The sequence below is a fragment of the Ooceraea biroi genome, chromosome 7, assembly GCF_003672135.1.
Source record: "Ooceraea biroi isolate clonal line C1 chromosome 7, Obir_v5.4, whole genome shotgun sequence".
Classification (NCBI taxonomy): Eukaryota; Metazoa; Arthropoda; class Insecta; order Hymenoptera; family Formicidae; genus Ooceraea; species Ooceraea biroi.
Window position 1 is genome coordinate 7,343,539 of NC_039512.1, and position 15,522 is coordinate 7,359,060.

The following is a 15,522-nucleotide window of genomic DNA, read 5'->3' on the forward strand; positions in this document are numbered from 1 at the left end:
AGTTACCTTAAGCAAAATCTATTTTATACGAGAAATAGAGGAGAATCCCCTATTATGAGATATGCTCCTGATATGAGATAATGGGGTTTCTGCTAAACTAGTGAGCATCATCTGTTAGTTCCACCATGAACTTATTACTCTTGGTGTAAAATGTATTTAGTGAAAAATTCATTGTTCGTTATTGCGTTTAGCTTTTGCAAGAAAAGGTTTGTGAAATTGTGAACATGTCAAAGGAACTTGAGGTAAGTCTTTAAACCTTGTTTATTATATAATAAAGAAATGGTTGGCAATAAATTCAGTATGCAATGATAGAGTAGAATCGTAGTAACAGGAAAATACGCAATTTGTTGAATTGCTTAATTGTAGAGGTTAGATTTCATGATCGCGGTACCGCTAGGCGTGTGGCTCGTATAATGAGATATTCAGGGTACTCTTAATATGAGATAATTATTGCTCGAATATGAAGATTATGTAGTGTAATAAAAAGAAAGAAAATACTACTTAAGGTTAAAGAAAAGTTAATACGAATTTATATTACGAATTTTTGTGTATTTAATTTTTATAGAACTGACTATGGAGGTTAGAGATACGAGGAAGCGTCGACAGTGGAATCGTGAAGATTTGGCGAAGGCTGTGGAAGCAGTATTTTTATAAAACTATCTAATATAGTTTTTTAATTGCAATACTGATGTATTTTGCACTTTTAACACCGATTTCTCGAGGTATCTTATATTAGGAGCACACTTTCTCGATCCTGCGTAAAGCTCTTTTTCAAATTTTTTTAATTTTCAAAAAAAAATATTTAAATTAGATTTTTCATTTCACCAACCTAAAACTTATTAAATTCTCTTCAAGATAACGTATTACATTTTTAAATTCTGCCCATAGATTTCCTTACATTCGGCAAAATCGATATGGTATCTCATAATCGGGGACTTTCCTCTATCTAATTAATAGTTTGTAATCAGTATACAAAATACTAATTAGATGTCTCTTGTATAAAATAGTCTTTGTTTAAGATAACATTTCTTCAATTAAAGTTCTACATAAAACTGTTCGTTTCTTATAAGCAACGACATTCTTTCCAACAAATGTAGCGTATAATAACGTACATAACAAATTTCACATTTAGAAAATTTTTCATTCGCAGTCTGCATTGAAACGTAACGGCATTCTTGAAAAACGAAAACCTGCTACGCAAAGATTCAGCTTCAGCAACTTGAAGAATTTCGCCTTGCAGCAATGATTACATCGAACGACCAAAAATTCTTTTTTCCGTCACACGACATTTGCGGAATACGCCAACGATCACGATCACCCGCGCATGATGTGACGTCGTGCTGTGTACGTGAGAACGGGTTATTAACTCGCGGCTACGAATTTTCAAGCGGCGTATTTGGTGGGGTGTCTACCTGCGGCGATAGCGATGGGTTCCGTGCACGCGCGCTGCGGCGCTCTCCAGTCCGCGAAGAGCGCTCCGACGCGAAGGACGTGGGAAAGATCGATTCGCTGTCGCAGCGCGGCTCCGGCTCCATTTCGGTCCAGCGCGATCGTCACCGTCGGGATCGCCACTCGACCGGCAAAAAACCGGCCTCCGGGAACTTCCGCACACGCGAGAAACGCTTAGTTGAAACGACCCGCGAATGAGCTTGGCGAAGAATTTTGGCGCGTGCGATTCGATATATCGGAGCGACATCGAACATGTGTTGAATCGTGTGATGATCCATGAATCAAGAAGCTGGATGTAAATGGTCTGCTGGTTGTAAACTGTAATATCGGTGTCGTAGTTTGCGCGATTTTCGCGACGCAACGCAGCAGATCCAAATTGATGGATAGTCATCGAAGAAGATCGGTGCGAAGTTGATAGTGAAGCTGAGAGGGTTCGCACTCGACGCGGCACTCGAGACAACGGTTCCTCGGAGCGCTCGGCCGCTCTGCATTCTTCTGCTCGTAAAGGAGACAAGTCGCTTGCGACGGGCAACCGGTCGTCGTTGCGATCGATCCCTCGTCACCCTCCGATCGATGCAAATCTCGACCGCAGGTCGTTGAACCTGATATAAGCGGCGGCCAGGTGACCTTGAGCACGCCCGAAAATCGAGAGTTCTCGCGGAAGCGCGCGCGCGCGTGCCAAGGACGAAATGCGCCATTTTCGAAAATCGATGCAAGAAGGTGAACGATCCTCGGAGCGTTTCGCCGCAGACCGGTAATGGGATACCAGAGGTGACGGCAAGATGAACGGTCACGGCTCCACCAATGAGGTACTCGCATTGCGTACGATTTCTTTTTCTCTTGCTTGCCCACGTAGTGCACATCTTGCCGCCTCTCAGTTTTTTGTCCCCTCTTCTCTATCCTCCCCCCGACGCGATATGTGCTTTAGATATTTAAATCATGGTGTCTGTTCCATTCTTGACGGACGATCTCGAATCGCGGATTAATCCCGCCTCGCTCAAGGTAATCCTCGGGGTTCTTAGCGGGATCCAAAGAGAGAACATTCGTGGCACTCGTAGATCCCCTTTGATGTTCAGGTTCTCGGCACGTTAGCCTTGATGGTGATCCTTGTACTGATTTACGATTACGATTGATAAGGAATAGTGGTAATCGACGCATGCTGCTGTAAAATGAGAGCATCGGCGATTACATTTTAAAACTACTGCTCGAATAAATTCATTATCATATATATGTAATTTCCGAGATATTTAACATTTCTTGATATCTCAGTTTAACGTACATCCAAAGCTTCTTTTTTTGTCATACAGTACAATTTCAATAACAAAGATCCAGATTAATTAAATTGTCTATTAAGCAATTATCTGTTAAAATTATATATTATACTTTTTCAAAAATAATATGTTATTGTATTATATATATAATGATTAAATAATTTAATACATTGAAAGAGCTTGAAAAGTATTAAAGACTTATACAAAACATTAAAGAAGAAACATTAAGACTATTATATAATAATTACATAATACAATTTTTGAGAAAACATTTAATCTATTCAATTATAATTCAAGAAAATGACATTTTCGGATACATAGCATAAATTTACATTTACATGGAAAAACGAGGAAACGTCGCGTTGTATCTTTTTCATGTCTGTGACATGCAAATTCTTCTCGGCATCGCCGTCGGATGTGCAAATGCTCCGGCAGTGCAAACGTCTGTTATGTATCAAAATGGCGCTCCTTCCCTCGATTTCTCTGTCTTCCGTCGGCCCCGCTGCCGTCTTTCCCGCTGCTGTTCCTCCATCCTTCCCCGTGTCGCCCCGTCGCGATTTCTTCTTGTTGCGTTCTAAATTCGCCGCGCCGCGCGTATGTATATAGCTCTAGCGAAGAAGAGAAATTCCTGACGTCTTCTCGACGGTGGCTGGGATGTACCCGCGACGTTTACGCGGCCTGTAAAGGACGCGTTTCAGCCGCAACGATTGTTGCTCAACAACGGCCGAAGAGCTGCAAGAGCTGCAGCGGAACAGTTTAGGCTTAAAGTACCTCGAGAGCTGTCGTGTGTTGCGCGAGAGGCACGCTGCGATCTCACCTGACGGAATTACGACGTGAATTCCTGCGTCAGCGTAATGCCTGAAACTGCGATGGAAATATTTAAATTAATCTAAATAGGACGAAATTACTCAGATTAATTGGGCGATAAAATTGCGAAATGGCGAAGCGGTGAATGTTCGAGAGCTCAAAGAGAGAAAGAGAAAGAGAGGAAGAGGGAGAGAGAGAGAGGTTTATTCTTTTCTCCGTAATTACCGTAATTTTGTTCCTTTGATAAACCATCTTTTTCTGGATAATTTGTTGCTATTTCTCATCGCGTTATTTATAATTGGTACAAGCACCAGCCACATCGTAAAGCTTCTCCGCTGGTGATTGCGTGATTTGCGTGGAGATTTTGCAATCCAGCCGTACGTAACCAGTATTATCATTCGCAAAGAAAAACATTGATAACACGCGGTTTCTTGATTTGTTTCTTCTCTCTTAAATCCACGAAGACGATAAACGAGGACTGGATGCATCGCCGTTGTCTGCAACGAGCACGTCGAAGTCGATGATCTTGATACTTTGAGAGGAATCTTCAAGTATGTATCAAGTGGAACTCTCTGTGACTCGCGATCGTCTATCACGAATTCATTTTACATGCGCCTTGGGAGACCAGAGCACATAGCGTTGCAAGGCTGAGCATAATTTTTACGCGGTACTCGCGATTCTAGGGAGGTCATGTTTAAATGAGAGGCCAGGGGAGAGCGATAAGACCCATGCTCGATTAGATAACGGCTCGTGACAGGTACGGCACTGTTTGCGCGTCGAAGAGCGCTACTTTTGCATGCGACACTCAACGCTGCTTTTTTCTTCGAACTAACATATTTTGCAATAAATTACGAGATGGCAATTTGTCTTTCTCGAGAAAACAAAGGTCAGAAATGCGAGAATGCACGGATTCTTTGTTCTCGTTGGTATCCGAGTACTTTTCATCAGCCGAATACGCATTGTGCGCGAATCAGATCGATTTCTAATAAAATGTCTCCGGTGACGATTTAACGAGAAAGAAAAAAGAGATAAATTCTTCCCTGCATGCATACGCAATAATTAAATTAAATTAAAAAGCGGAAGAAATAGTTACTATACGTTACTTTTACCGTCAGCGATGCATATAAATTGATAGCTTTCTTTTTCATTGACCGGTTATTTAATATCTTATGTTGTAAGACGAGGAAGACTATACTCGAAACTATTGATTGAAATATTTATTCCTGATGCTTTTACATTATGCAGATCTTGTCTAACATTAAAATTTTAACTTAATTTTGAAAAATATGTCTTAAATTCAGATATTTAATTAAAAATAAGTAAAATGTGTGCATGCTGAGAAAATGATAATACTGAAAACGTGAATTTTTACGTTTCGTGTAATATTGTGCAAATTCTTTTTACACACACTATCTTATTAACATAAGCTGTTGACAAAGTACGAAGCCATTGAGAATCTCTGTGTTGAAATAGTGTTCTGTCTTCTTATTTCTATTGTAGATGGCAATTTGTTTCAATGAGGAGTACGAATGTCAAATGACACTCGGCCTTGGACTGTCAAGTGCGAAGATGCGTGTGAACATACAATGAAGACTGACGTGGATCCTTAGAGATCCGTCATGTCTAATTTTAAATGAAATAGGTAGGGGGATTGGCGAACACATTAATAAACTAACATACTAACATGAACATACACGGTAGATATGAAAATCGAGAGCACTTGAGAACGCAAGATATAACTTCAGCTAGCAAAAGTAAAACTAATAACAACTGTAAAAAACTTTAAGTGACTAATAACAACTGTAAAACTAAAATAAATAAGAAATTCTGTAAGGAAAACTTTAAAGAAAATTTAAACAGAGAATTTCATCAGCAGCAAAGATAAAAGAGAAACAGATCTCTTAATACTTAATTAAAAGATGCAAATCGCCTTACAAGTACGATCATTACTGTGCACCAGTAGTACAAGTATCTCTATCGCTGCTCAAAGAGTGAAGAAATTCCTGAGTAAAAAAGAATGCAAAAAATAGAAATGTAATTTCTCCGCAGCTTCTCACCTTGTTAAACAAATTGTATGCAAGCCGCTAAGGAAGATTGTGGAAGCGTTAATAATTTTTCATCGGCGATACTTGCCAAACGAACGAGATGGAAAAGGGTGTGCCGCGGCGAGGATTATGGTGACAGAAACATCCACAGCGCCATAAATCCTCCGGTAATTGTGGCCAATTAATTGGCATGCAAATGAGGTGAAGCGCAAATCACCGAGAATGGAGGCGGATCCATTCATCCGAGAGCGATCTTCAAGCGTCCTCCTTCATCTGGCAGACTTTTCGTTCGCCTTTCGTTCTCTCGTGAGCGTTCGCTCAATTGACCGCGGCGGCAATTACGTCGCGCCTTTTTTTCCTTAAAAAAACTTGAAGAATTCGCGGCGTCGCGACTCCTCAAGGTCAACCCCCGAAATTCGCAAACGCGCCGAAATAGCCTTTCCGAGAATTTCGTCGCGCACTCGCATATCTTGGACAGACACGTGTACCATTGAGCATTTGCGTGTAAGAACATATATGATACAGGGTTATTTTGAATGTTTAATGTCGTGTATATCTTCGAATAAAAGTGTCAGTTTACAAATGATATGAATCAAGGAAATCCTGAAAGCGTATCATCAAAACGAGCTGGAGCTATATTAATATCTGATATCGAATATAATATTTGGAATATACATATATGTATGTATATATTTGCATAGTTGTATATTATTTTACGTGATTTATAGACTTGCAAAATGAAAACGTCTTTTCCAAATCTCTTCTTATTCAATTATATAAATAAGAGCTTCCGTCGGTCAGTACAAACTAGAAGATAATCATTTGATAGTTAGTAAACCTGATATTAACCTTTCCTAAGCTCGATTAAAACGTACCGTGTTCCATTGAACGCAATTAATTACAGCGTTGCGCGCTGTACGCTGCGAAGCTAATTGTACCAGGGTGGCCTGCGAGGGAATAAAGAGCAGCTGTAGTTACCGCACGCGTAACATATGTATCGCACTCGCATCGTTGTGAGGCCAGCATTATTTACGCCAACGAAGAAATGGAATATTGAATGAAGCCGAGCGCGTCCGACAGATTATGGCGCGGCGCAATGTCGTGAATTAAACACGTGAATTAAACAAGCGGACTCGCTGCCGCCCGGCGCCAGGGGGATTTCGAAAAACCAGTTTTACAACCTCTAATAATCATTCGCTCGCCGGAGGGATCCTCGCCGAATTTAGTGTCCACGTCATCGTGATCTTTCCGCCGACCGTGTGACGTAAGCGGCCGTCCCAAATTCCTGTACGTTTGCATCCCCAGGACTCTGCGGCCATTGTGCGGGAAAAGGGCGAAATTTTGCGAACAGAGAGCCTTCTCCCTACGGTTGCACTACGGTTTTAATACGGGAAAGTCCCGAGTGAGGAAATGGGGAAAACGTCGGGAAAGTCGGGCGCGCCGGCCGACCAACCGCAAAAAGCATGCGAGAGGAAAGTGGAAAAGCGGAAAAGAGTAGTTGGTTTCCTCCAATCCGACTACATCCGTCATCGGTTTCAGATTATGAAGCGGAGAAAAGTCGGCTTCTCCTTGTTACTTATGGAATGAATTTCTGTTGAACATTTATATCTCGTTAGATACGTTCCTTCCTGTGATCTTCCTAGTATAATTGAATGTAATCGTGCTAGATGTATTACAGCAAGAAGGGAGTGGAGATACGAGCGAGCAAATATAAAGATCATTTTCAGATTAACGGGAGAGGGTACGTGTTTGCGCTTATCAACTCAAGGTAATTCCAAAAATACATATTTGAGCTCCAAACACAATTGTCTTTGAAATACAATAGATTCAACCGGAAGACAAATCTCCATTCGTGCGCAAACGTAATGAGTGCTCGTAGTTTAAACGGAGAAATAGCGCGCAGCAATAAAATTTCTCATTCACATTTCCTGACTGTGATACAGTGTTCGCCGTTTCCGTGAATGAAGCTGAAAAAAGCAGTGAGAATCCGTTGGTTTTTGCCGCATTAACCACGAATTATTGGCAGACGTTTTACGATCTTTCTGTCTCTCTTTCTCCGCCGAAATTGTTTGCGCGCGATCCGCTCGTAAGAACCTCGTAAATGACTTGAATAAAAGTAATTCGCCACACTCGGACTGCAACGACAGCGAAGCATCTCGCTCCTAAAACCGGACTGCGGAATTTCGAGGTTCGCGGTGCAGAAAGGTCGTCGAGAAGGCGGATAATTGTGATCATCGAATAAATTATAACGAAAACGACACGGACTGAGCGTACCGCGCGATTTCGGCGCTTCCTCAGCGCTTTAAGACTCCATTCCTGTGACTCGAGCTGGTTTTGTAATTGTAATGTCACCGACGAGTGTTAACCTGTCCTCTTTGATAACGTTGTTTTTTTAATTTGGTCTCTGCGATGAGCACACGCTTAGTCGGCTAGGAAATTAGTTTACGTGGAGTTAATCTTGATGAGGAGATTATTTTTCATGGTTCACAAATCTGTATCACGTAGGGATGATCTCTCCAATAATTTCTAAAGTTTTAAGTCCTTTTAGTCTTTATCTTCCATTTTTTATATATCTATAAGCTTTTTGATTAATATAAGCGGTAAATTGTGGAAAAAATATTAATTTAATTAATAAAATTTATGTAATCTTTATCCTCCTGTACACACAGGAAACTATGTTTTATAACAGCTGCTATTTCGCCATTTCTTCTACTGTACCATTGACTATGGATTTGAATGATTGGTTGTTGCGTTTAAACAATGTCAATTCTGAAATTATCCTGTCACAAAGATTTACGAGCCTCATCATAAGAATGTGCTCGTCATTAGGTTTTATGGTCATGAGCATCGTGAAACTTTCCCGCCTTTCATAAGTCTGGTATCAATAATTAATCATACATCGCAATACACTGAAACAAAGAGCTAAATATGTCGCAAGCGTATATAAATGATAAAGGCGATTCTTTTTCAGCGGGCAGACACACGCGTAGGCACGCACACGCGTTAACAGCCGCGAAACGCCCTAAAGTGCGTTCATGCATATTGTGGGTTTGTGGGTTACACACCGACAGGGCCGAGCGCAATTATTCGGCGCGCACGACGAGCCATGCTAATGAATATTGATGTGCCTCGCCGGTACGCTCCGCTCGAGGTCAATGCATTAGCATTATTAACACTTTGGAACATCGAATCGCGCAGACCGGTGCGACGAAAGAGAAAATACGCTCGTGATTCTGTCGCGTTTCGTTTTCTTTTACAACAGCACATGATCTAGCTGGCTCGTTCTCTTTTCTCTTTTTATTTCCCGATTATGTGCCAAGTTTGCTGTTGTCGCTATTGAACAATTCTGCCTACTCGAACAAATTTCACAGTTGATAGAGATAAAAAATAAATTTATTAAATACAATTTCTTTTTTAATTTAATCGCACCGATTATATAATAGATTTTGTTTCTATTCTAATGTAAAACTTATGATTGTGTTACTAACTATAAGACTAATCTTTTAAATAGAAGAATGGGTATCTAGCTGAAGGAAGAATGCTTGGCGTCACCCGTTTTCGCGTTTTATTGGTCACCTTTAAGCAGTTCTCCAGAGCTTTTTGTCTCAAACCCACAGTTAAGTTTTCTGCAGGAACATCTACTGGTCGTTAAGCGATTAAACGAGAAGAAACGTCCGATGAGCTTTCCCCAGATCGCTTCAGAAACTTTACCGATAATTTCAGTTCGAAACAGCTTTTCAGGTTTTCCAGATTTTTCTTTCACAAAGTAAGAAAAATTCTTTGAAACATGCATTATGAAATGTATTTAAAGCTATAGAAGTGTGTATTATATGTGCAACTCTGTGAATGATTATGATGACAAAGCTTTGATGATTTTAATTTCTCTACAAATGGTTTAAAATTTCATTTATGCTCACTTGCTTCAATATTTTCAATGTATTAATAACGTATTAAATTCATCGCGAAATGTTTGAAATAAGAGTTTTAATAATGCTTCATAGAGCGTAAAGAGAAGAAACAAAATAAAATAGCCGATAATACCATGATTGCTTCGCGGCGGACATCGTTTGCAACGTAGGGGATGTCACTAGAAAAAGTAGATGCGAAGTGCCGTGTGAACAAATCAGGCAACTGGGAACTGACCGTAACCAACTGGATCGTAACCAACCGCCTTACCCTGCTTCCATAAAGTACCATTGCTGGCTACGGAATTTGACAGCAGACTGACAGAGCCGCTCCCCAATGCCCGTCGGACAGTCTAATCGCATTAAATTGTTTTGTAATCTGTCTGTCGGCCGCCTATCCATATCCCGACGCTATTTGATGTAGGTCTCTTCCAGAATCTTATCCCGGAACATTTTAAAATCTCGTTCTTCCTTACTTACCTCTTAATTTATCATTAGGAAATATTATTAGATGGTTGATCCCTAATTTCTCTTCTGTGATTATAGAAAAATTCTCGGAATCATAGTAACACGCGCGGGAAAGATGACGAAAACATTTCGTCCAAATCTACCGAAGGGATCAGGCGAGATGAGTGCAAAAGTTTAATTGTTATTGTTAGCAGAGATTTCATTTGCGATAAATACGCGTGGTAACGTTACACCGACCTGTCTCACCTCCAGCTACACAGGCTGTTATTTAAAAGATCTTAACAAATGAGTAGTCAGGCCCGGCTCCTTATTATCCATGACTCCTTGGAGCGCCATAGGACGCTAATTGCAAACTTTCATTACGAGTCACGCTTGGCTCACGACGGACGCAACGCTGATCGCGATAGGCTTCCGCGAGATTCTACGAGGTACGAGCGAGACCTCGAGATGAGAGAAAGAGAAGAGAAAGGAGCGCACGGAACGTGATAGGTAGCGCAATACACTCATAAATATTAAGATACTACTCCCACTATTCAACCAAAGTCAGTCTTAGATACAGAAGTATTTATTGCGAGCTCGGAGTCGGAGTACATATATAGCATATAATTGTAATAACCGGAAATGAAAACAACATTTATTAGCATTAGTCCAAAGAAAAGCTTAAGCTCAAACGGAGGATGATGATTTGCGCCTGCAGCGTTGGTTCTTACTGTGAGCTTAATTCAACTGCAGATTAATACGTTAAAAAATATTATCAGCGTAGCGCAAGACCAGCTACGAGAGAGTGATGCATCAGCATTCCCATGTTTGCAGCTATAATTCATGCAATACAATTCCCCGGCCGATTTTTCATTACCTACATCGCCGGCGAAATTACGGATATCAATCCTACGCGCGCGACAAGAACTCGCAGCGCAATTTTTATCCATAACAGGACATTTCACCGTTGCATTTTAGCGAGTCGCGAAAATCGCGATATAACGTCGTTTATCTTGATCTCGAACCCCATTTCCGCGAGTACGGAAGAGTGCGCGGCCGCTTTGTCATCCTTGATCCCATCGGCGCGCATCGATAATCGCGATTATCGATCGCCGCGCCGCGGAGTGCACGCACACGTCGATCACGGGCCGCGTTTCGCGCCCGCGAGCTGAAATCCCCGCCGCGTGTGGGCGATCCGCCTCGCAGCAGCCGGCGATGCACGCGAGACCGCGCCAACGCGCGCGGCGGATGCCTGCACGTGTATTCGTGACTCACGATAGGCATTCTCGCGCGACAAACCGGTAACCAACGTGGCCGTTACACCGCGAACACCGCGGCCACTTTGTCCCCGGCTTGTCTCGGCCCCGTCTCGCGCCGCTCTTAAAGTCGCATTTACAAGTGTCGGCGGGCGCGAGGATTCACGCCGCTTGTCACGCTCGTATGTCAGCGCGAGCGGAACGGATGGATTTAGGAGGGTAGGAGGGAACATGCAGGTCTCACTCGGCGGAGATTGTGTGTGCGTTCGTGCGTGGCCGTTCTGCTCTTTCGCCGCCCCGTGATAGATTGCGCGGAGTTTTTCGAGGCCGAGGGTGTAGCCGGGGGCGTCTCGCGCCCAGGGGGCACATATTGTTACGAATTTAGCTTGCGATACGTTTCGTGACCGTCGAGGGAGATTTATCCGCGAGATATGACGGAGATAAACGCGACTGAGGAAAATTGAACGGTTTTGTGAAATGGCGGTTCTTTCGAGGGTGTAGCAATTGAAGCTACGGATGCGCGGGCGTTGAGCTAAGTCAGATTTAAGATCGCGTTAACGTTTATCTTGATCATTTTTTATCACCATTAATTATTCACGTCTATCAGCTTCATGTACACGATAAACATGTGTGCAAGAATGGAATAATCGCACAGCTGTGAAAACACATGCGATTGAGGTAGACTCAACCAATACCGGCAGTAGTGACGGACAGTTATTAGTCAGACGTCGACTTTCGCAAAACCCTCAAAGCACCGTATGGAATGAACATTAAATACCTCGTCATTATGTTTTTCCCCATGCGTACAATCGTTTCTTTTTTTTACACTGTACCATTTCCCACAGTTCAATTGGCATTAATTGCTGTTCTTTTAACAAGACTTTACGAACTACCGAGGAGGTGAACATTTATTGCAACCTCAAACTTTCGCTCCTAAATCATTAATTGACTTTTAGCAAGTTCGCTAGATTGCGATGTATAATAAGTGCAGAGGAATTCTCCGTTGGCTCGTAGGAACAGTTTGCCATTCATCAGCAATCGTTTACTTCCTCAGTTAATTCATTAATGTCAGAGGATTCGCAAAGTCTACGCCTCCACGGAATTCCACGAACGCGACGTCGTTCACGCCGGTCTCTTTCGTCGACAATCCGCCTGCTAAATTAACGACATATTCCAAGTATTACTGAATACGTTCCCTCGAACCGCAGGGGGTTGAATACACCTCTAGCACTCGGTGGAACGTGTCCCTTTTTGAGCAAATATTGCCGTTTGTCCGCTGCCAATGAGTTACGATCGACGATAAATCGAAGCAGCGAGACGACGCGAATTCACGTTTGTGGTTACTCTTTCATTTCACTCTTTGCACCCGCACGCACGCACGTGTGCACCGAGCATTATAATAAACCCATAAGAACAACATAATGCCGCAAATTGCAAAACTAAATAATACGCACATAATATGCTAACGAGTATATAGTTATTCCGCAAGTGATTTTGCATAATCACCGATTATTAAGTGTAATTATCCGACTATTCGCTTTAACGACTATACAATCGCAACGACAACAAAATACATGGCGTTCCAGAAAAGCCTGAAATTAAATCACTGCTTGGTACGGTGTAACGCTGGCAAATTTTCCGAGGAAAGTACAAAAGCAGGTTTTAGTCACGCTCCAAGAATAGCTCCTCCCCTCATTGCATCAAGATTACTAAGTGTACTTTTAATTTATATGGATAATATTTCCAATCTGCGCGCCTAAAGCGTATAAATAAATAATTTTAATGGGCGAGGCGAGTAACGATCAACTCGGGCTTATCCAGCCACTTGGAATTCGCTCCAACCCAGGCTCCCAAGAAAAGACTACCAGGACTCTGCGGAGCAACACCGTGGCGGCGTAAAGTTGCGTACGAAGTTTCTACGATCCCGAGGTAACCACCCGGTGATAACGTGCGAGCCGTTTGTTCCGTCGCGCAGCCGGCGCGGCATTTAACACCAGGCGGAAGAGAAAGTCACACCGTGCTCGGTCCCCTTCCTTTCTGTACGCGCCGCTGGATCCTTTTCTCCTCCCGACCGCGACATCTTATCGCGCTTACGAATCGGCGATGGTCAGCGGGATAGAGAGGCTCTTGTCGAGCGCGAAAGGGAGACGCGCGTGGGCGCGTACTCTTATCCACCTTGCGTCGCCGAAGAAGTCGTCAACTGCCTTACCCCTCCGACGATTTTACGACTGTCGGACGTAAGCCGGTATTTAACGCTAGTAAATCAAGCGACGGCGGCTCGAACCGCGCGGACTTTTACGATGGCTAATGATCGACGTCGCGCGGCATAGGGGTGCGAGCCGGCGCGGCGCGTCGGCTCGCGCGCGCGTAATTACAGACGAGATATTTGCATATATTAGGCCGATGCGTACAATTAAGTCGTATGCAATTCCGGTTGCAAGCCGGGCACGCCTGGCACATCGCGATGGGAGATACTTCTCATTATTGCCGTTTACTTACTGTTATTATGTTGCCGGGGATTTCTCGCAGGTATGCGCGCACGCGATTCGTCACGTGTGCGAGATGGAATGATGAGTGTAGCGTGCGGTGTTTCCAGGAGCTGCACGATTCAAAGTTCGTTGCAAGGCGATCCATCCGGCGATCTTCCGCTGCCGCAGATTTTTCTGAATGCCAACGTTTTCAGGAGTTCTCAGGTTTTCTTTAATCAAAACAAAAATTCTAACAGTTTATTCAAAGCAAAATATATACCATAAAAATTGTGTTGCTATTTATATTTTATGCCGGCACCCCATTCCACGCGGAATCGCCATGAGTAATGTGAGGGCAAGGACAAACGTAAGGGGATGGCGCGTTTTCGAGAAAAATAATTAGTCGTTGCGCGTTCCGACTAATGATCCGAGACTAAAGGCGAGAAACTTCATGCCGAGGATCTTTGGCTCGTTCATCCCGCCAATTAAGAAGAGACACGATACCCAACGCGAGGTCCAGCAAGGTAATGAAGCTCGTTTGCCGTGCGACGCGCAGCGCGCGGCTTCCCAGCGTCGCAAGGCGATTCGTTCACTTTCGTTTTCACCTTTCTCGGCCAGTTATGCAAATTTCATCCCTCTCCATTCGTCGTCGGTAATATTAGATCATTAAATCGGCGTCGTCCTCGCACACCCGTTGCAACCCCGGGCATCCGCAGCCAAGAATGAGAAACGGCGAGTCGAGGCGCGTTCGGCGCGTTCGGCGCGAATATGCAAATATCTCAGACTCGTACCTGTGTCATGTTAAGTGATTTTTAAGTAACACGCGATATCCGCCGATCGCGATCTGCAGCTCGCACATTATCGCTCGATATCTGATGCGATTCCGCCGCGTGAGAAATTCTCCACGCGATCCCGACGCATACCTTGCGAGGGAAAACGTCGTACAACTTTTGGCATGAGTTTCATACTTTCTTCTAGTGGAAAAGTTTGTGACACATCTACGACACGCTTTATACATTAGCAGTAAAATTTTTAGTATTTTTCATGCACTTTTCTATATTATGTATAAAAATTTTTTTTTAATTTTAGAAAAAGATTTTAATTACGATTTTATATTTATTTATAATTAATGTATCTTATATTAATTTAATTAGAAGATGTTATGTTACAGAACATAATTACGTTAACAAAACTTAAGCTATATTAAATTATAGAATAAATATGGTTTACTTTTATGTGTATTCTGTGAAATAATATGTGAAATACGTGACGTGTTACTCTCACAGCGTGAATAGCTAGTTGCAACGTAAAAATGGAAAATGTATCATTTGCTAAAGAATCGCGTAACGATGGTGCTCGCTTTTGATTGGTCCAGCAACCACGTCCTCGCCATGATCTCGGCGACCTTGAAGCCGTGGCTACCACAACGTCGGCGAATAACCTCACCTGGCCTCATCCTTCCGTCCTTCCTCACCTCCTCTTGTCCGCCCACCAATCTCATCCGACATCGAATTGGCTTTAAGTACTCTCCACACTGAAAATTTTTTATTCATAATTCTGATGTAATGAGAGACAAGATATCCGTGTGATGAATAATAGTTGTCATGAATAATAATGTAAGCTAAATAAAATTATTGAAATTTATCGATACTGACTACGATATGTTGACAAATGAACAATATGATGCGTTAATAGCGTCAAAAAGTCATAGACGTTTAATAAACATACCGGTCTTTTGATAGAGCACCTTCATCGAGGAGCACTCGAGAATTTCGTTGTTCAATCAAGTGTAATTGAAGTCTTTCTTCTGGCTCTTTCGATACCTCGTATGTATGTACATTCAAGACACTCCAACGCTGGAACAAAGTGCTCTC

The 15,522-nt window shown here is 42.6% G+C and overlaps 1 protein-coding gene across 6 annotated transcripts in view; it reads left to right on the top strand.

The window, feature by feature from the left end:
- Positions 1-15,522, top strand: part of LOC105279293 (tensin) — a 161,423-nt gene that overhangs the window by 64,137 nt on the left and 81,764 nt on the right. The window contains exon 1 of one of the 6 annotated variants that reach the window (XM_026971418.1): positions 1,463-2,258. The exons of the other annotated variants lie outside the window; for them this stretch is intronic. Coding sequence (XP_026827219.1) covers positions 2,232-2,258 — 27 coding nt within the window. The 5' untranslated portion in view covers positions 1,463-2,231. Of the gene's footprint in view, positions 1-1,462; positions 2,259-15,522 lie in introns of those variants that run through there. 6 annotated transcript variants of the gene reach the window in all.